Source organism: Dermacentor silvarum, chromosome 2, assembly GCF_013339745.2.
Source record: "Dermacentor silvarum isolate Dsil-2018 chromosome 2, BIME_Dsil_1.4, whole genome shotgun sequence".
NCBI classification, from domain to species: Eukaryota; Metazoa; Arthropoda; class Arachnida; order Ixodida; family Ixodidae; genus Dermacentor; species Dermacentor silvarum.
The window spans coordinates 168,302,348-168,322,233 of NC_051155.1; the positions used below are offsets into that span (position 1 = coordinate 168,302,348).

The 19,886-nt window shown below is 46.5% G+C and overlaps 1 protein-coding gene across 2 annotated transcripts; it reads right to left on the reverse strand.

The window, feature by feature from the left end:
• Window positions 1-2,220: 2,220 nt before the first annotated feature.
• LOC119442074 (ubiquitin-conjugating enzyme E2 R2) lies at window positions 2,221-19,751 on the reverse strand. 2 transcript variants are annotated; one of them, XM_037706795.2, is made up of 5 exons: window positions 19,419-19,751; window positions 18,968-19,054; window positions 17,964-18,061; window positions 9,147-9,281; window positions 2,221-2,507 (listed from the first exon to the last, which is right to left on the reverse strand). In XM_037706795.2, exons 1-5 carry the CDS (start codon window positions 19,593-19,595, stop codon window positions 2,339-2,341), a joined length of 666 nt encoding a protein of 221 aa, XP_037562723.1. In that variant the 5' UTR covers window positions 19,596-19,751; the 3' UTR covers window positions 2,221-2,338. The 2 variants fall into 2 exon arrangements, with proteins under 2 accessions (XP_037562723.1, XP_037562722.1); XM_037706794.2 differs by lacking the exon at window positions 2,221-2,507 and adding an exon at window positions 4,817-5,882 and having other exon boundaries at window positions 19,419-19,744.
• Window positions 19,752-19,886: the final 135 nt, after the last annotated feature.

Sequence of the window (19,886 nt, forward strand, 5' to 3'; positions counted from 1 at the left end):
ACCTTCTGTGGGTCAGGAGGCTCGCTCATCGTTGCATTCCACGCTTTCACAAGCGGAACAAAACAACGCACGCCGCGAATATGATACGCGCGCCAAGTTCTCGCTCACTAGGAATCAGAGGTACTTTTCGATTACCTTCTGTCGGTCAGGAGGCTCGCTCATCGTTGCATTCCGCACTTTCACAAGCGAAACAAAACAACGCACGCCACGAATATGAAACGCGCGCCAACTTCTCGATCACGTGGAATGAGCTGATCCGAACTGAGACGCCGCACACCGACCGCGCCGCTACGGTGGCTAGGCGCCACAGAACACCCATACAAAAAAAAAAGAAAAAAAATGGTGATACGTCATCGATGCGAGGCCCCGCCCCTGCACGGATTTGTTGTGAAAACAGTCGCACCTCCGCCCCCCCTATCTCTCTTCTCTAGTCTACTAAAGGTCTGTTATAGCGTACTTGAACGCATGCAGCAAATCTTGCAGCTGTAGCAGGGCTGACTGTTAGTTGGTAATTGTTGTGCTGAGCGGAAAAAACAGTGGATAAAGAACTATGTTCTAGCAGTCTTTAAAATTTTAATTCCTGCAACTTTTTATGTGCCTATCCAGATTGCACCATGGTTAATCAGACTTGAATCCTCAAAATATTTGCGATGCCGCCACCCCACCCATCCCTCACCAGAGCTGAAGCCACGACTTGGAGGCAACTCCAGACCAACACCTATCCTCACCTGACGCTCCTTCACGCGATGTACCCCACCCTTTATCAGCCCATTTGTCCTTTCTGTACAGAGCGAGCTACCCTCTACCACACCACATGGGCATGCCAAGATATCCCCAATAACTCCCCAAATCGAAACGCAACGCACGAGCAGTGGGAGATAGTGCTGACCAGCTCGGCACTGGAGGATCAGCGAAAGCTTATCGCCAGAGCCGAAAGTGCAGCCACCGCCGCTGGGGCCCTGGACTGAAGGCTCCACCCACCACGGATATCGACGCTTCTCCGTGCCTCATCAAAATAAAGTTTTGTCTCTCTCTCAAAATATTTGCTGAGGTTAGGGTTTGTGTTTTGTGTCCGACCACTGCTCTGCTAGCACATGCGTGTCACTGCTGCTACCGAGCAAGTTTTAGTAAGCGTCAGTCCCGTATGCCTCACCTCTCTTGCAATTTTTCAGCTCAGCGCAACATTCAGTCGCAGTTGTAGAACTTCTGCACTGCAAAGCTTTGACCTATCCAAGAGAGCCAGCTGCTGGCATAGAAGCCGTTTGGACAATGCAACTGAAACCTCCAGGGGAAGCAAGAGCTTTATCCCCAACACTGCAACACTGTTGTATTTGGAGAGCAAAACTGCAAGCACTGGCAAGGCATAATTGGATACCAACAGCTTTTTGTATGCTAAGATGCAGCTGTTGGGTCCATCTGCAACGCCATGCTCGTGGGGCTTAGTGTGACACTAAAGACAATTTAGGCTGATAGAGCATTCTCTCGAAACTGTTTTCATTCATTTCACAGCAAGAGGATTACTACAAGAGGGAATCGAGGTCGAACTTGCGACTTTTCGCGTTCCAGGTTGAAACCCCAGTGCGAATGTCGGCATGACATCATGAATGTATTGCAAGTACAAACTCTTATTTTAGCCGTTGCAATGAAGCTAAAATTTGACTCTCGAAGTTCATTTTTTGGCTCTTTTAGAATACAATGCAGATCATCTTTGCCAATAATAATTAAACTAGGCCCACGCAGACATTGTAAAAATGCGACATGGGCTGGTGCGGACACTTAAAGGTGGAGCCCCCACCAGTCTTTAGTTTGTATGGCTTTTCTGGCACAGAAAGCCTCCTCTTTATATAGCAAGACTTTTTTCTTTCTATAATTTCTTAATACAAGCTAATTTATTTTTCTCTTCAGTGTTCCTTTAATGTGAAATGAAGCAACCACACCCTGCTGAAATTTACTTCAGAACTAGGTATTCTACCAACTCGCTATTGATATTGCTATCTGCAATAAGCATGTGAAATGGATAGGTGGAGCTATCCATATTAAAACACTCAAAAGCAGACATAACCATGATAAGCAAACTGCACTCGTATAAAACAGTTGGTGCAAAATTGTAAATGACAATTTCTGCTTGTCCAAAACATAATCGGCAAAAGAACTCTCAGTGCAAGTATGAGACACTAAACCTCGTCAATTACTATTATTCCACAGCAGAGATAATGACCAGTTGTTCTCAATCACTCATTTTAATGGTGCAGGTTAAAATGGGTAGAAAGTGGACTGGCTATGTACAAAAAAGGCACCACTAATTCCTGACCCCTCCCTCCTTCCACCCCAGAACTAATCAGTCTCCAGTGTCATCATCTGTTGTGTCATAGAAGATGTCGGTGAGGTCAGTTGATGTCTCTGCTGGTTGCTTTGGTTGTTGGCGCTTGACGACATAGTCATCCACAGTTGTTGGGATCCGCACGCCATCCTTCTCTGCCTCTAACCGGCTGTCGGCCACACACTTCCTGTGGCAGTGAAAAATGGTCAGTGTCCACGGTCCCTCACTGAAAGCCAAGCTATCGATTGTGTAGCTATGGCAAAGTACTAACTAGAGTGCACAGAATGGACAAGTACTGTTAGAGCTTCAGATAAACTGGTCAAGCCCCGAAAAACAATATAGGCAGGGTGTGGGCTGACTGCCGAGTTACCAGATTTACTGCTTAACAACAGTTTCAACTCTGAGCCTTTGTCTAAAAATGCCTGGTATTTGAAGTCTGAAGGCTATGGCGTGAACTAGTTCTTGGCCCTGCAGTCCAAGCATTTACTAGAGTGACACTAAAGGAACATCTCAATTCTAAAGCTTCCCCACATTTCAACCGTTTCATCTCAGTAATTTCTGTTGCATAAGCAAACCAAAGCCACTATCAGACGGTTCAAACATATGAACAAAGCACATTCACACGATGGTAGGCATAATGATGGAACAGTTGGGCATGATCTTCCAAGCATAATGGGCACTGCACTGGCCAGATTAGCTTAACAATGATGAAAGGACAGCGATAACAGATGAAAAGGGGGAAACAACAGTCGTGTCAGTATGAGGCATTGCAGGGACCACAAGAATATGGTTAGGAAACAGCACAGTCAATACCAATTTTACATTAAATTACCTTAAGTACTTTGAATACTTAGAGAGATGCTTTTTCACATTAAATTAAGAGTATCAAGTGTAATGTTTGTGCACACACAAGGAAGTTTGGTTAGTTGCAGACTGAGAATAATGTTGGCATTCTGCTGCTTTCCTTCTGCTCATTTTCTTGCATTAGATCTGAAACCTGTGGATAGATACAACTCTTGCATGTACTACTGGAAATCACTGCGGCTTTGCCGCAAATCATTCCCTAATGGTCTATGCCTTCCAATCTGTCAAAATGCAGAGTGAATCCATTTTTTAACACGATAGCGTTAAGGGCCCCGTGTCGCAGAAAATTTGGAGTCGGCGTCCGTGGCGGAGAAAATCATCCCGAACCACCCCAACCGCGCAGGCCCTCCACAAGGTGCATGGTTTTGGTGAACAACTGAATTTCTCACAGTGAAATCCGTCAGAAAAACAGTAAAGTACGACCTAACCACAACCTACAGACATGGTGACGTCGGATTGTAATATTAATGTACGAGAAAACATAATTCTGTTACAAGGAAATTCAAACACAAACTCCTTTTCCAGCATTTCTAGCAGACCTACAGCTGTGCGCTCGGGTAGCTTACTTGCGAAAATGATATCCAGATGGCGCTCGCATCCTCGGCAGGTCAAATGGGAGTTCGCCTGCCTAATGCGTTTTCTACACGCGCGCGTCGAGGCAATAGCAAACAATTAATAAAATAATAAAAAAAGGTGCTAGGGCCTTCACATTTTAATATAACACGACTTATATTGCCCCTGGAAAAACGACTTCCCAGCAATGCATTTCTGTTTAAAAGTGAAGCCGACTTTAAATGGATCGGTGTAAGCTTGGTCCTTGTAAGCTGGCTTTCCCACGTTCTGTGTTCCAGTGGGAAAGCCAGCTTACAACGGGGCTCGAACGGGGCTCGATAACGCTGTCGCGTTCCACTCTTAACGGCAAAGCTTAAGCGTCCTCCAATTTTTTGACAGGTGGAAAGTACCCGCCATGGTGATGCAATGGCTATGGGGTTGCACTGCTAATCCTGAAGGCACAGTATCAAATCCCAGCCTGGGCAGCAGCGTTTTGATAGGGCGAAATGCAAAAATGCCCGTGCACAGTGCATTGGGTGCACATTAAGAAACTCGGGGGTCAAAATCAATCTGGAGTCCACCACTACAGCGTGCCTCATAATCATATCATGGTTTTGGCACGTATAACCCCAGAATTTATTTTAACAGCCAGCAAGGAGACTGGCTACATGGGAAGCATGTGTGGTCTTTCCATTTCAAATTTCTGCTCTTTTCGCTGCCAACACACGTACAATACCTTGCAGAGACAAGCATGTCTGTGCAATCTACGTCGCAGGCTTCTCTGCCAGTGGCATTCAAACCTGGCACAATGCCCTTCATGCAGAAACACTGCAGGCCAAGGGCTAAACGTAAAAAAAGGCTAAATCATGCCCAAGTCCACACTTGCAACAAACAGATGAGAAATGCACCCATTTCAAGCCCACCAAGAACAACTGACAGCTCTTGTCACTGAACAGCTTTGCATCAATGCTTTCAAGTGCCAATGATAGAAATCAAAGTATGTGGTAGGTGTCCTGTTACATGTTCCCAATTGCCGTTTGCCAGAGCGGAGAGAATGCATGTTTGAGACACACACACGAGCACGTCTTTCACCACTTTATTCTTTAAGTCACTGCCTTCATCTGTGTCTCCATGAAACTTGCAGCCAGCTAACACACCTTAGCACTTCTTGCATCACGCGCACTGGCAGCATATGTGCGTTCAAAAAGATGGCAGAAAGCATTCGGACATGTTCCACTCACAAACAAAATAAAAGACAAACATTAACGAAACACTCTAGCTGGTACTTGCACACACAGGCGTGGCGTCATGTCTATAAATAGTCCTTAAATAGCTCAGAACCGAACCGACACAAAAAGAAAACAAGTAAAATGGCTTGAGAAAACCTGCAGTCTTGCAGACTCATGATCAATGGACGTTGTGGCCCGCGCGAGTGTCTACAGCAGCAGTAGACTGGGCTGGCCAGACTGAGTGCAACTTTGTCAAATGCGCTGACACCACAGCCCGCTTGCGGCCAACACTGTGTGTACAAGTATTGAAGTATTGAAATTAAAAGCGGACAACACAGAAGACAGGTGTTGACAGAGGCGCAACGCGACGACCGACCCTTGTTGCCTGCACACTTATGGGGGAGGGGATGATGCCCACCGCAAGCGCGACCCATGTCCCGAGAAACGAAACGTCATCCCTGAACGGAAAACACAATCCCCTGGTGACTGCTACACTGGCGACTGCTCTCGTTGAGGCAGTTGGACACCTCCACAGGAAGCTTCCACCAGTGCTGGCTGCAACAGCAGTGCCTTCAGGTCGTTGTAATTGTTGGTATCGTTGCAGGGCAGGCAATCAGGACTCGCCATTGCCTGAGTCATCATCATCCTTGTAATGAGGCGGTCCCGTGCTACGGCGCCCAACCTGAAGACCGTCACCACGCCCTGCATCTTCTTCCTCTTCTACTTCTTCGTCCTCCTCGTCGTCTTCCAAGTCGTCGTCGTAGTCGTCATCGTAAAAATCGGTCATGTCGGCTTCCGCCGACGTCGCGGAGTCGTCGACTACTTTTTGCCTATGCTTGACACAGTACTCGTCGATGGTGGTTGGCACAGTCACATTGTCACGGTCAGCCTCAAGCCGCGTAGCTGACACTTGCTTCCTGCAGGCGAGCACGTCCCCAGGTGGCACATAGAATGGGGCCAACAAAGAGGGGGAGAGGCGAGGGTGGGGCCAGGAGTTGGAAGGAGAAGACAGGAGGGAGGGGTACTGTTAGCAATCGTCACAGTGCAGGAGGCATGCCAATTGCCATGACATGGCTCCAAAATGTGTTCTGAGCACAGAAGTCCAATCAAAAGAGCACTGAATATAGAGGGATAGGATTTGGATGATAGTCCCTGCAATCCCTAGGCAGCACTCTCGAACAGACTAACGGGAAACACAAGGAGAACTGGTCACAGAGAATATCCAATGTACAAAGCAACCAGCATAAATGTAGTTCGGGCTCCAACAAATAATACCTTTTTCTACTCATTGCTGACATTGGTAAATATATCAGGCAAAGTGTATGGTTGCTTTGTTGCCGACGTTGATGGAGGTGTTAAAACAGCATTTTCATTATGCATAGTGAAAGCTCTACAGCACACTGCCAAAAATGTGATGATGCATGCTACACTAAAAATATTTGTGACATAGGTTCAGGTGCCTGCAGAGATGCTTTTAAATTAAGATAGATAACGATGCATTTATTTTTTGAGTTATGGGCCAGGATAACATGGAACTATTCCAATCTGTTTCTATTCCAAATCCGCCATTAGCCCTCTGTGGCAGCCAGCCCCCATGCCCCTCAATATCTTTACTGGCTCATGTTCATTACGTGCTCGCTAGCTGAACATTAGACAGGTTTAGTTTACCGCTGGTGTAATAGCGGGGTTAAGGCAAATAGCGTTATCCTTCTGCAAATAGACTTTGCATTCAATTACGCTTTCAATTTCATAGCCATAGTGCACATAAGTGATCTGATCTATTTGCCAAGCTTTGTGCATGTGTCAGAAAAGTGGGAGAGGCAGCTCAATGACAGCGGGAAGCGCATTGTATTTGTACTTTCTATATCTGCCAACCTGCGGCGAAATCATTACAAGCCTGCCGTCCATGGCCTCCAAGATCACCTGATTTCAAAGGCCACATGCTGCCATGCCCAGTTCTCGACTGTGCTAGCTGATAGGTGGCGTTGCCATCCCGGAAATTTATCTTGTTAGGCCTCGATGCGTTCAAAATGAAGCGATCTCGAAAACTCTGCAAAGTTATCCATAATACTCGGTCGTCAAAGCAGCCTGACCGCCACCATGTTTTACGTAAACCACGCAAAGACGGTAATGTTAAACCTGAAAAATAGAGTGCATGCTGAACGCTACGCCTCATTTAGCGTTTTGTGCATTTTTATCCTGCCAAGCCTGTTATTACACTAAACACGGTGCAATAAATGCTACAGCGTGTTAAGCGTTTCGTACTTGTGCATTTCTATCCTGCTATTCCACTAAGCCAGTTATTACACTAAACATGGTGAAATAAAACTGTCTATTGCCAGGCATCTAAAATGGTGTTCACAGTAATTCACTTGTCCACATATTAATGTTCTTTTTCTGCCTTAAAAAGCTTATCAATTTAGCCAGCATCAATCACTATTACATATAAACAACGTTTTGATAATGTGGTGCTACAGTGCAGTCCACTTATAACGATATGAAGAAATATGAAAAATATCATGGCTATCACTGATCATCGCTACATCTGGACTGCTGTTAAAAAAAAAAAAAAATCAATAAAAACAAAAACACCACTGCCGAACAATACTTTTGTATCCCGAAACCAAATTTGCTATTTGCAATAAGATATTAAGATATCGACATTGTAGGAAAGTAGGCTGTGAAGAATAATATGTTTATTTACACCTCTAAATAGTGCCTCAATCGTTCGGCACGCTGAAATAAAAATCTGCACTTGCTTTCGCAGAAGTTTCGGATGCACAACGCCGTGTGCATCGCGTCCAGCTGTTGCGCGAACGGCAGAAAACTAGGTGGAGTGATGGAGTTAGGAAATTTGCAGGCGCAAGTTGGAATCAGCTAGCGCAAGACAGAGGTAATTGGAGATCACAGGGAGAGGCCTTCGTCCTGCAGTGGACATAAATATAGGCTGCTGCTGATGATGATATCAATCGGCGACTCGATCAACGACATTGCACTTTGGTTGAACATTGGGGTCGGTGTCATAGACGGGCCATTGTCAATATCGTCGTCACTGCTGCTGCTGTCGTCGCCTCCGTCGCACAACGCCGCCGTCTGTCGCGACAACGATCGCTCCGTCGGAGATCTCTTCGCAGAACGAGGCAGCATTTTCTGCACTAAAACTCCTCCATCAAAGCACCACCTATTTTATCGTGGGTAGCGACGTGTTCCCAGAGTTCAGTAATGTTGGCAGCTTCCACCGTGTTGGTTTCGCCCAGGGAGGTTTCGTCCTGGCGCACAAAGCCCACCTTTTTCATTGATCGGCATGACCACTGCTTCTAGCCTTCATGATCCTGGTGCTCCCGGTTTTCATAATCGTCGATATCATCGACTGCGCGAGCTCGTACTTCGAGCCTCGCAAAATTTGCAGTTTTGTCTCGAGAGGCGCAGCTTTGCGCTTTCTCAGCGTACCTCCCACTGTGCTTCCACGGCGCATTTCCGCGCTCGCTGAGAAAGAGACAGCAGAGTGGAGCCCTCGCCAATCCTTCCTCAGGACTTGCGTGGAGCCCAGTCAGATCTACCCCCTGTGCCAGTGACCAGGGAGCTGGCTACAGGCTAGGAGATGCGACCCAGTTGATGCTTCGTTGGCCATGGCAAACTTTGGCTTGGCTCGTCTTGGCGTGGTGTTTTTTGCAAAACTGGTGAACGGGGTGCTCTTTTGTGAAATTGTGGTGAAACTCGATGGTACACGAAACAAAAACTTAGGTGAACTGTGAAAGACAACATAAACTATATATTTTTTCCTGTGGCGCCTAAAATGCCTGCCCTGCGTCAAAAGGGACTAGGAACAAACTTAACTTGCGATAATCAACTTGCAACCGTACGGGCGGGATGCGCCGCGCGGTAATGGCAGCAGATACAAACCCGCGTAGGCAAACTTTTCGCCCCGTATCGGTTAACAGTTACTCAGGAACGCAAATTTCACAATTATTCTGCATGAAAAACGCCGCCCAGAAACAAAATTTCTATCGTTATATCCGATATGCGGTGAATAACCGATTTTATATACGTTTTTTTCCCTCATAGCCCTAATGCATAAGTTGATACTGTTAAGTCAACTTATCGTTCTAACCGATATATCGTTATAAGTGGACTGCACTGTATTATAAACAGGCTGTACTGTATCGACATAGCATACTCACCGTATGATGTTTTCGTACTCTTTGTCTGCACCCTTGGAGTCTTTCCAACGCCGGTACATGACAGAGGCATCTACATTGGCTGGAGAGAAAGTATTGGGCTCGTTCAACAGTGAGATGACGCTCAGCAAGATGGTCCTGCAATAAATGGAGAATAATGCGACATTGTTAACTCTTTCGTTACCATGACTATTCAGATCAGTGCTTTAAATAGTTGATTTCGACATGTTGGAGTAGGTTTTTACGCACTTAGTGCCACCCTGTAGTTAGTCTAGGCACTCCTCTTTCAGAATCAGTTAAAATTTTCCTGCTCTGGCGATGTTGTCGATTTTTGGCGGACCTTTTTGCAAACTAATGTGTGTGTGTGTTGTAGTGAAGAGGGACGTGGCCGTCACCCTCAAGAAAAAAAAAAAAAAATGCGCCGCTCGTGAATCACGCCGCACTAACATCAAATTTTTGTGATGAAAAGACTCCCGGCAAGTCAAGACTCAAATTATGATGTTGGCTTTGCCAGCCGACAATGCTGAGTGGTGATAAGTATCCTAAAATGATGCAAGCTGTTCAATAGTGAGCTTTTGTTTGGAGTCCAAGTAGTTTTATTTCACAAAAGTGCAATTCTGAAGGTCCGCCGCATGTCCAACATGTCGACTTGGAATTTTCAGCCAATTTCCAAGTTTCGGTTTCGCTTCACTTGCAATATCCCGGTGAGGAGAGCTGCCAGTGTTACTACACATTTATCGAAAGTCGCTACCGTGGCGGCGGTGTCTCGCACGACTGCACCGTGAGAAAAGCGTCCTGCTCGGAAATAAGTTGCACCTGCACTTGAATTTAGTGATGTGGACTCGAAATAGGAGTCTGGCGATGCCAGCAAACCAGATTCAAGCTCTGCCAATGGCGATGTTTTGAGTCAGCCTGGGACATCCGCAGCTGTTCACCGGTGAGTTTTATTTATGGCCTTGAGCAGTCTCCTTCCTCATGCGCGCTTATCTGCCTATCTTTGTGCATGACCTGAGAGCTTCACTGATAATCTGCAAAGTGTGTACTTTGCTTGGTCAGGATGTGCTGCCACCGGTAGCAAAGAAAATTCACGCCAAGAAGACTGCCCTGAACACATTGGCCCAGCACTACGGAGCAGCGCAAGACTGTTTACAACGGCGTAGTATTTTCTGCTCTTTTTCACTGCAGAGGTGACCATCTGGAAACAAAAAATATGCTTGGATGCACATTCTGGAGTTGCCCAGCTACGCTAAGAGTGATGGGTCCTGGAAAGAGGTGGCTGCAGACAAACTGGTGAAGTTTACTGGACTTTTTATCGGACCATCCTCAGAAAATGCCGAAAAGGCGATGCTGCAAAATGTGTTACGAGGGCCACAAAGTTGAACAAAACCAAATGTTTCGTGCAAAAAATGCGAAGTGCACCTACGCTTCACAAAAATTATTCCTGGGTCATTTATTTTTGAAATGAATATTCTGAATTTCCTTTGATATTAATGGTTTTGTAGATGTTTTTTATTGTTTTTATCAACTGGCAACAGAAATGGTGCTTTCTAGAATTTTTATGTGTTACCCAATAAATTTTTTTGCTTTGCAACCTATGCTTTTGGAAAGAGCATTTCATTATGTACAATTTGCTATGCTGCAATGTGTGCTGGAATATTATTAGTGGCAGAAAATTTTTTCTCTGAAGCCTATAAAAATGACCATTTTTGTGCGGTAACGAAAAGAGTTAAACTTGCACTTCAGAGTCCCATAAAGATGACCAGTTTTGTACGACACCTTTCTCAAGTCAAAACTCTGCTCTTAATACTTCACACTACTACTTGCCACATGTGCAGTGATAGTAAATAATGTTGCACAGATACAATGTAAAGCAAGTTATGAGAGGCAAATTCAAGTTAGAGAGAGAGAAAGAAACGTTTATTGTTGAAACAGTGTCCGGAGTGAGGCCCGGTATCACCCTGAGGTGGGAAGGTTTCTTAGCCAGGAACCCTCTGGCTTCGACTGCCCTCTTGGCCCTGGCGACGAGTTGTCGTTGGTATTCCAGGTCCCCGAGGGCGAGCTTGGCCTCCCACGTTTAGAATAGGTGGTCTTCGTTTGCTTGTGGTGCTCGGTTAGCGTCCATTTCCGGCTTTGTATTCAAGTTACTTTCACTTTTTTCCCACGCTACTTTCATAAAATAGAGTCGACCAATTTTTCGGATGCCTTCGCAGCACCGACATGCTTTATCTACAAAATTGCTCTTGTACTGAATTGCTGCCCTTTGTGCCTTCACTGTAATGCCACAGCCAAGGCCATGACATGCCCCTTCCTCAGTGATATGATTGGCCAAGGCCACTTTGGAACAGCTTTTCCGGAGCAGACAAAAATGCGTTTTTGAGCAGGAAGACAGGCTTTTGGAACATCCGAAGGGATATTTTAAAGTGGAAAAATTGGCTTTGAGAGAAGCAAGACAGCATACATAAGGAGGAAGCCTTTTTTGAAGCAAGAAATAGTTGTGCCCAAAAATGGGTGTTAGTGGCAACTATATAACCACATCACGTATTAAACAGCAAGTTTAGCTTTAATGAAGAAGAGTAGCGTGCGCCTCAGCAGCATCGCCACCGGAATGAGCTCGTGGTTGCTGTCCTTGGCCGAATGCTTGTGACTGCTGCCTGTTCGCCTGCATCCGTTGCTAATAAACCTCTTAGCAAATGGGTGGAGGCTGCTAGGTTTCGACCTGCCCCGGAACTTTGGAGTCACACTCTGCCCCCTGTCATGCCCGACGACGCAAGCGGGACTCTTCCAACGGCGCCACCCACTCTGGTTTGTGCCGGCGCTTTGCATCCGCGAGATCCCCCTATCTCCAGCACAGATGACAAAGGCGAAGATTGGATGTCCTCATATGAGCGAGTAAATGCCCATAACCAGTGGGACGATGTCACCAAATTGAGAAACGTCGCATTCTATCTCTCGTACATTGCGAAACTATGGTTTCTAAAACCATGAAGCCAACCTAACTACGTGGTTGGTCTTCAAGACCAGCTTTACCCAAGTTTTCTGTTGGCCAGCAGTACGAAAGCTTCGTGAAGAACGTTTGCCTACACTACCCCAAGAGATAGGAGAGAATTTCACGAGCTACATTGAGGACATTGTTGACCTTTGCAAACGGGTAACGCGTTGATGTCAGAGGAGAAGATCAAACATATAATGAAGGGTATTGAGAACGACGCATTTCAAATGTTATCGAAGAGTCCTCACACTGTCGTCAAAGTGATCGAATTGTGTCAGAGTTACAGTTGCGCAGGCAACGGCTTCACACCAGACGTCCCCCTGCGCCCGCCGACTCTGTCCAGCCTTGGAGTCTACGACGACCATTCTACTCTGTTTCTAAAGATTCAGGAGTTCGTTCACGCAGAGTTCGCTCACCAGCTATCTTTGATGTCTTGCGTCCCGGAACCACCACTTGCTTTGGCACCTACGCTCCACGACTTCATCCAGGAGCAAGTTTCTCAAGCCATTCCTCCAGTCAGTGATCCGACGCCAGTCAATGCACCTTACGTACGCAGAAGCATTTGCCCGACCTCGTTCACAAATGCTCTCGCCGCCCCCTATGCATCGACCACCGACCTTTCTGCCGCCTCCTATGCTGCTACCAGACCTGACAGCATTTTCCAACTTCTCAGCCACGAGTCGGAGCTTACCCCCAACAATGGCATATCTTCACTGACCGTCCAAATATGTTTTACTTGTGGTGGTGCTGGTCATGTGGCACACCATTGCATGCTCCCTTTTCCAAACATCTGGCAAGCGCCACCTTTCCCCCGCTCAGTTTTCTCTTCACCTTCCAACCTCTTCCTTTTGCCCTAATCGCGCACCCGCATCTACCTGCCGCTCACCATCTCCACGTCGTCGCCGTACTGGACCCACCGAGCAGGAAAACTGATGGCCTGCAGTTCCCGAGGCACGAACTGCGTCCACGTCGCAATGCACAAGTCCTCGTCCCTCTCCAGCCAACGTAATGGAAGTGTATGTCAAAGGAATCGTCCAGGCACTTGTCGATACAGGAGCCACAGTATCCATAATTTCCACCAAACTTTGTTGCATACTAAGAAAAGTTCTGACGACTTTATACAACCTCTCCCTTCGAATCGCGAACGCTCAAAACATTACGCCTCTCGCTGCCTGTACTGCTCGAGTCTTCATTCAAGGACTTCTGTATACCGTCGAATTCGTCGTGCTGCCCTCGTGTTCCCATGACATATTAGGCTGGGACTTCCATTGCAAATAATAATGCCGTTATTGACTGTTGTCACGCCGAACTCGAACTTTCTGCACTTTATGATTTTGAGACAACCGACAACCGCTCTTCTAGTGATAAACTGTTTGTGTCCGAAGACAATGCCGTTCCTCCGTGCTCTTCCCTGCTTGTGCTGTATCATGCGTCGCTATTTCTGATGTCACTGTTCTCTTTACGCCCTCTGAAGTGTTCATTCGCCGCAAATGTTCTTCGCCCTTTGCTCTCCTTACTCTTCGCAGTGGCGTCATGAAGATGATCATCGACAATCCCACGGCGTGCCCTTTACCTTTATTTTATAGTGAATGCCTAGGCCTCGTTCAGCCGTTGACACCTTTTGCATCTTTGACGCTCCTGCCACTTCTACTTCGATGGACAATTAGCGCACTTACTTGTGACCCTGCGGTTGATCAGTCCCTCCTCGAAGCTTTCCTCTTGGCTTGCTTACTCATTATGAAGCAAGGAACTTGTCCTGTGCTCTTTCTGTGTGCGGTACTGCTTGAGCTTTTCTTGAGCTACGTATCCTGACTACTTAGCACTCGTCTTGTCTTGCCCTCGGCAAGCAAAGCCTGTCCACTTTCAATATCATTTAAGCTCTTGGTCTTACACAGTGGCTGATGAGGAGCTTAGCATTCACCAGCATCATTATTGCTGTTTCTACTTCCTGCTGGAGGAAGTAGATGGTGGAAGACTATGACGTCGCTTGCGATAGTAAAGTGCCTCAACCTCGAGAGATTAGCTTCGTTTTCGAAAGTAGCAGAAAACACTTTTTGTTACAGCTTTAGAGCACATTAGCAAAAACGTAGCAGGATTTGCCTTTTGGAGCAGTTTGCTGCTCCAATCACATCACTGCTTCCTTCCTGCTTGTTTGAACTGGGGAGGAGGAACCGGGCAGGAGACGCTGCGACCACACCGGGCGTGAACCTGCCATGGTCGCGATTCACTGCAAGCCATGGGATGGAGGTCAGAGCTCTGTCTGCTAGGGCTGCTGCAAATGTGCTAGCGAGCGACTGCTGTTCCACTGGTGCAGTGCAATCCAGAAAAAGGGTCAGATGCGCACATGCAAATTTTGAGTAACACCCCTACATTTGATGACAGAAAACAATGGTGCAGCAGTGTCAGCACTGAGGCAAGAAAAAAATGGACAACAGCGAAACAGTTTCTTGTTTGGGATGGGAGCAGCAATGAAGAATTCGCAGAACCAGAGCACAAGAGTTGTGAGCCCCGTGGCAGACCTCACCTGTGAGAACAAAGCAGACCCCCTGTCGTGCAACAAGTTGCAAGCCACCATCCAGAATGGGTTGGCACGCCTTTTCTGCTCGTGCCAAAAACCCCGAGAGTTGCGAAGGCCCAACACGGAGAAAGCTGTGCCAGGAGAGCAGGAAGAGATGTGCTCTACCTTACCAAAGGGTGGCGACCTTCAAGGTAATCATAAGTCGGCTTTCCTGCACCAGCTCAAGGCTTACTTGGAGATTACGCCATAATAGAGGTAGCCAACAGAAATCCAACGGCCTTGTCGCCACCACAGGCCCAGCAGTGAGCACCGCCAAATGAGAACCACAACGGTGAAGCAAGGTGATATGGACCCTGCTGCCTGCATGCCTCAGACGCACCGCTATCATCCACAGGCTGCTCTGCACCATCACTCACTGTAGCGGCCCGACTCGCGACTACTTTCACGGCAACAACGGCAGTCTGGGTCTCGAGCTGCTCGCTCACCAACATGGAATCAACCGTGTTGATGGGAGAGTAGCTGGAGCTAGCCCTTTTTGGAAAAAGCCCCAGGTGACAGTGGCCTCTTCGTGGCTAAAGGGTGATACTAAGGAGAGAAAATGTGAGAAAGCACATGCATTCCAATATCTTTGGAGCGGCCACGCATGGTTACCATGTAAGAATTACCTAAGTGCCTGCAAGATGGCAGCATGAAAGGGCACTAGCCACTCATGCTGTCTTTTACGCCTTCGCTGTGACGCTGCAGTCAAGGCACGCTGGGGTGTCCCCAGCTTCCCCTTTCTTTGAACCGAGGAGCAATGTTGCCATCGTAGTGGCAACATTGCCAACATTGCCATCTTAGCGCATGTTCTTCTAGATCTAGTGGATATTATGTCAATCTAGCGTCTAGCAGAGTTTAGAGTGGAATTTAAGTTCATTTTTAGCGGACTGCTCGTTTTAGCAACTTTGAGCATATGATAGTGGATATTTAGCTAATTCGAATAAACTGAAATTGCTGGTGGTGACGCATCACTCATTACAAAGGTTTCGATTGCGACATTAAGCGCAAGCAGCCTATCCGAAACTAAACCTCGCCATGTCTTGCCTTGTACAAGAACTGGCATCATAGAAAGCCAATGGACGAGCTTGACGACTGCAGTGGAGACGTCAACAACACAGAACTTATGGTGTGAAATTATTGTCACAACTCTTTTGGTGAGGACCCATTTTTGCAGACTTCGCTTTCTCAATGCTGGTACTGCCTGCTACCCACCTAGAATGCTGAAGCTGAACAATAGTTCAGCCACATGAATGTTGTTGAAATCAACACTCTGAAACAAGCTTGCCCCCAGCACAGTAGCATTAACCATTATGGTCATCAGAGCTGGTTTGAAAAGACACAAAAAAGGGGTGGTTCAGCTACAAGTTTCCAGAGAACTATCTGTCATTTGCTGCACTCACCATGCCTACAATGAGTGAGTGAGCCGTTAAATTTAACAGGCACTGCAGGCCAGTCAGAACACCCAGTCTGCCAAGAGGTATACCAGGGCCCACAATCTGATGCCGACGAACTAGCAATCAAGCTTTGACACTTCCACGCATCTGTGCCTGCACCGAGAAACAGTTGAGCTGTGGTCATAGATGAAAGATAATTGTCGGGAAAAAATTACACCATCGTGTGCATTTCTGTAAGAGCGTGATATTTTCTTGTAGTCAGTGGTGACGTTCAACCTAAGTTCAGCCGCCATTTGAACTCTATAATCATGCAAGCAGCACGGCCATTTCTCTTATTTGTAATTACTTACCCTTACTTTCCTTAAACTTTCAATGTGTTAAGGTTACTCCTGTGGCTAAAGGGTTTTTCTCACCATTTAGTATTTACACTTTCTTTTGTTGAAGGTTTTTTAGCAAACATATATGGTTAGCGGGTAATTTGGTGGTATTTCTAAAAGAATTTGCCGATTCTAGCAGATTTTAGGATCCTTTTTGGTAGAATCCTTGACAACCAAGGTGGCAACCCTGTGGGGTGACTCCCTCTTCACCACAGGAGAAGCGCAGTCTCCTCGATGCAATTTTGTCTTTTAGCTGAAGAGTGTGCAACTAGCCACATCTCAACTCAGCAGCAGAAACTGCTGCCTGCTGTACCCCTGCAGTGCCCTGAAATTTGGGCGACTCGTAGCCCAAGGGTCGTAAGCTAGGATACACGTTAGGTGAGCTGAACTATTATTAGCCTCTTGTGTACTTCCCCCATTTTGCGGTTTCAGCCAGAGCTGTGCGGAATGCTCTGTCGCTGCGGTTTCTTTGTTGCCTGTACTGATGTATGACTGAGGTGAAGAAACACCTCGGTTCACTGGCCTCACAGTGAACTGCGGGTTAGGGGTCACAGCTCTGACTGTTAGGGGTGCTGCGACAATGCAAGCGAGTGACTGCTGCTCTGCTGGCATGGTGCGATCCAGAGAAGGGTCAAGTCCGCATGTGTGAATTTAAGTAATACCCCTATAATTGATAGCCTCATTTTGAGAGTTCTTAAATCAGGCTATATGAACACAGGTTCCAGAGTGTGTGCATCGCTAGCTTGAGCACAAAAAAACCTGCTTGGACAACAGAACGACAAAAAACTGCTAACGAAAAAGGAAAATACGAAGAACCACATTATCACTAGAAGTCCTAAAAGCAAGGCCAACCTTGTACTATGCATAATTGTCTTTTCCAGCTATTGCTTGAGCCACATAACTTGGGACGAGTCTAGTGCTGCACGCTGTGATATATCCAGCTCAATAACACACAGCAAGCAGATCAAAACGGCCTTCTCTAGTGCAATTTTGCTGCTAGATCTACACCTGCGGGATATCTGCTGCGAATCACTGAGCCAAGATACATGCGCAAGCATGCCTCTACCGTCATTGAGTGCCAACAGCCAATGCCAAACTGTCAATCAATGTCTATTGCACATTTTAGTTCCGTTTACTTAAGTGGTTAAACTTTGATGTCCTATATACGGTAGAGTACCCCAAAGGGAACTTCCGATGGCAGTTGAGCTTGATCGAAAGTGCAATATCCACTGTTATATTGTGGAATACATAACAGTGCAATATAACAGTGGACAAGGCAGAGCAGGCGACATCAGTGGCAAAATATGACCCAGCATTACCACCCATTACAACTAAAACAAAAGCAAACAAGCTCGAAAGCCATCATGGTAAGCATGCGCTTTACTAATGATGCATGTGCACAGTTTGTGGGAAATGAAACCATTGACAAAATGTTATGCATCTTCTTTGCACAGCTTTTTAAGTGAAAGAAATTTGTCTAATACAAAATTAGTAAATACTTGCCTGACATTCTGTGTGGGATTCCAACGTTCACAGGGCAGCTCACCACTTTGGGGGTCATCAATGGGCGGATGAAGAATAGAGATACACAGATCCCCATTCTGCATTAAATCAAATGATGCCACGTAAGCTATACAACAAGCATCAAAACAGCATTTTGCTACACAGTTGCGAGAAAAATTGCTTTTTGCTATGTACTTCAAGGAAAACCAATTTTCGTTAACATTAGAATTTGAACCAGACCATTTATGATAGCTTAATGTCAGCTATAGAGTGTGTTACAAGAAAGTTACATTATTCAGAAGGCTCAGTATAATAGAAGAAGCAACCAAAGCTGCACCTAATTTTGGAACCTGTACAGCTAAGTAGGGAGAGAGAAATAATGAACTACAAGGATGGCTCAGTGACCTAAGCAGGGGTGAGAGTCAGTGGTGCGGATGGTGAAGCAAAACATCAATGAAAATCACTAGTGGGCAACTGTATTTCAGATTTACACAAATGTCAGCTAAGTCGTCCTATTTTCATTAATGATTTTATTCATCTGCCACAGATGAACAATTTATTGTATCATTAAGTGCGTAACTGCGTTCAGAAATTTTTTATAAAACGTGACTGGCCGCACACTAGCAATGCTCCGTGCTCCCTTCAAGACCACACATCGTCAAATAGCAATGATAGCATTTAGCATGTGTATACACCTCATCATGCGGGGTATCAAAAATTGCGGTAAGTCGAGTAGCGACTAGAGAAGTACGAGAAAACACCCCACCTAGAAGGTGAACATCCCATTAGGCGAACCCCACTAAGGTCATACGGATGAAAACTGGCAACAAGTCAATAACCGAAAGAAAAAGGATGACCTGCACGCAAGGCCATCTACCACTGCATGTGGCAGTTTTCATTTACGCTATACGCCTATTTATTTGCAAGACATTTGTTGATCTAGAATTCAGGTTTATCACAATTAGGGGAAAAAAACAAGGACACGGGATTCCGGCAAAACTTACTTCGTAGACGTTGGGATGCCAAACTTTGGTGAGGAAGCGTACCGTTGGAGGCGAGTAGGGGTAGTCTGGTGGGAACTTCATGTGTGCCTGCGGATTTACAGACATCAAGTCGTTTTATTCACACGCATCGCTAGACAGCCTGCCTTTACGGTCGTGCGCTGCGTCTGTGCAGACGTGCAGACACTATACAAACACTGATCTACTAAAACACTGTCCTGCTGCTCCCAGTGCATCGTGAGAGAGCACCATGCCGTAATGCAGCCAAAGGATTCCTGTACCTTAGATCGCGTAAGCCCTCGCAGCTAACACAAGCCTGTTCAGGGGGGGCTTTCGCAAAAGACGGGCTTCCCAAAAATAGAGGCGCGTGATGCAGCGTGGCGTAGGCCTACTTAGCAAGTCCCGTTGGCGATGCAAGAAGCGCTGGCGACCGCTGAGTAGCGGTCAAGCTCACCTTGAAATAACCACCCTCGTAGAGCGTGTCGGGCGGACCGAAGATGGCCACTTCCCATTCGAAGAGATTGTCATCGTTGACCAGTTTTACCCGAAAGCCTTCAACGGGTTCTTCCTGGAGGCTCTTGAATTCTAGGCCCAGGGCTCGTAGTGCACTACTTGTTGGCTGCTGTGCCATACTCCTGAGCCTAAGGTCTGCGGCACAAGGAAGAAAAGCTCTGGCCGGCAGACCTCGGGGTCACCACCGTTCCTCACAAGAACCACAATGAAAAACAGCGAACTTGCTGCTATGTCAAAACACCACAAAGATGGTCGCCAGTGACGTCAACAACCGGAACAACAGCTGGAAACAGTAAGAAACCACAATCCTTTAAAGCAAGTTCTGAATAAAAGAGCCCGTAAAGTGACGGGGCATGAAATCTTCGTGCTTAATGTTCAACAAATCTCAACTAACAAGACACAAGAAGCC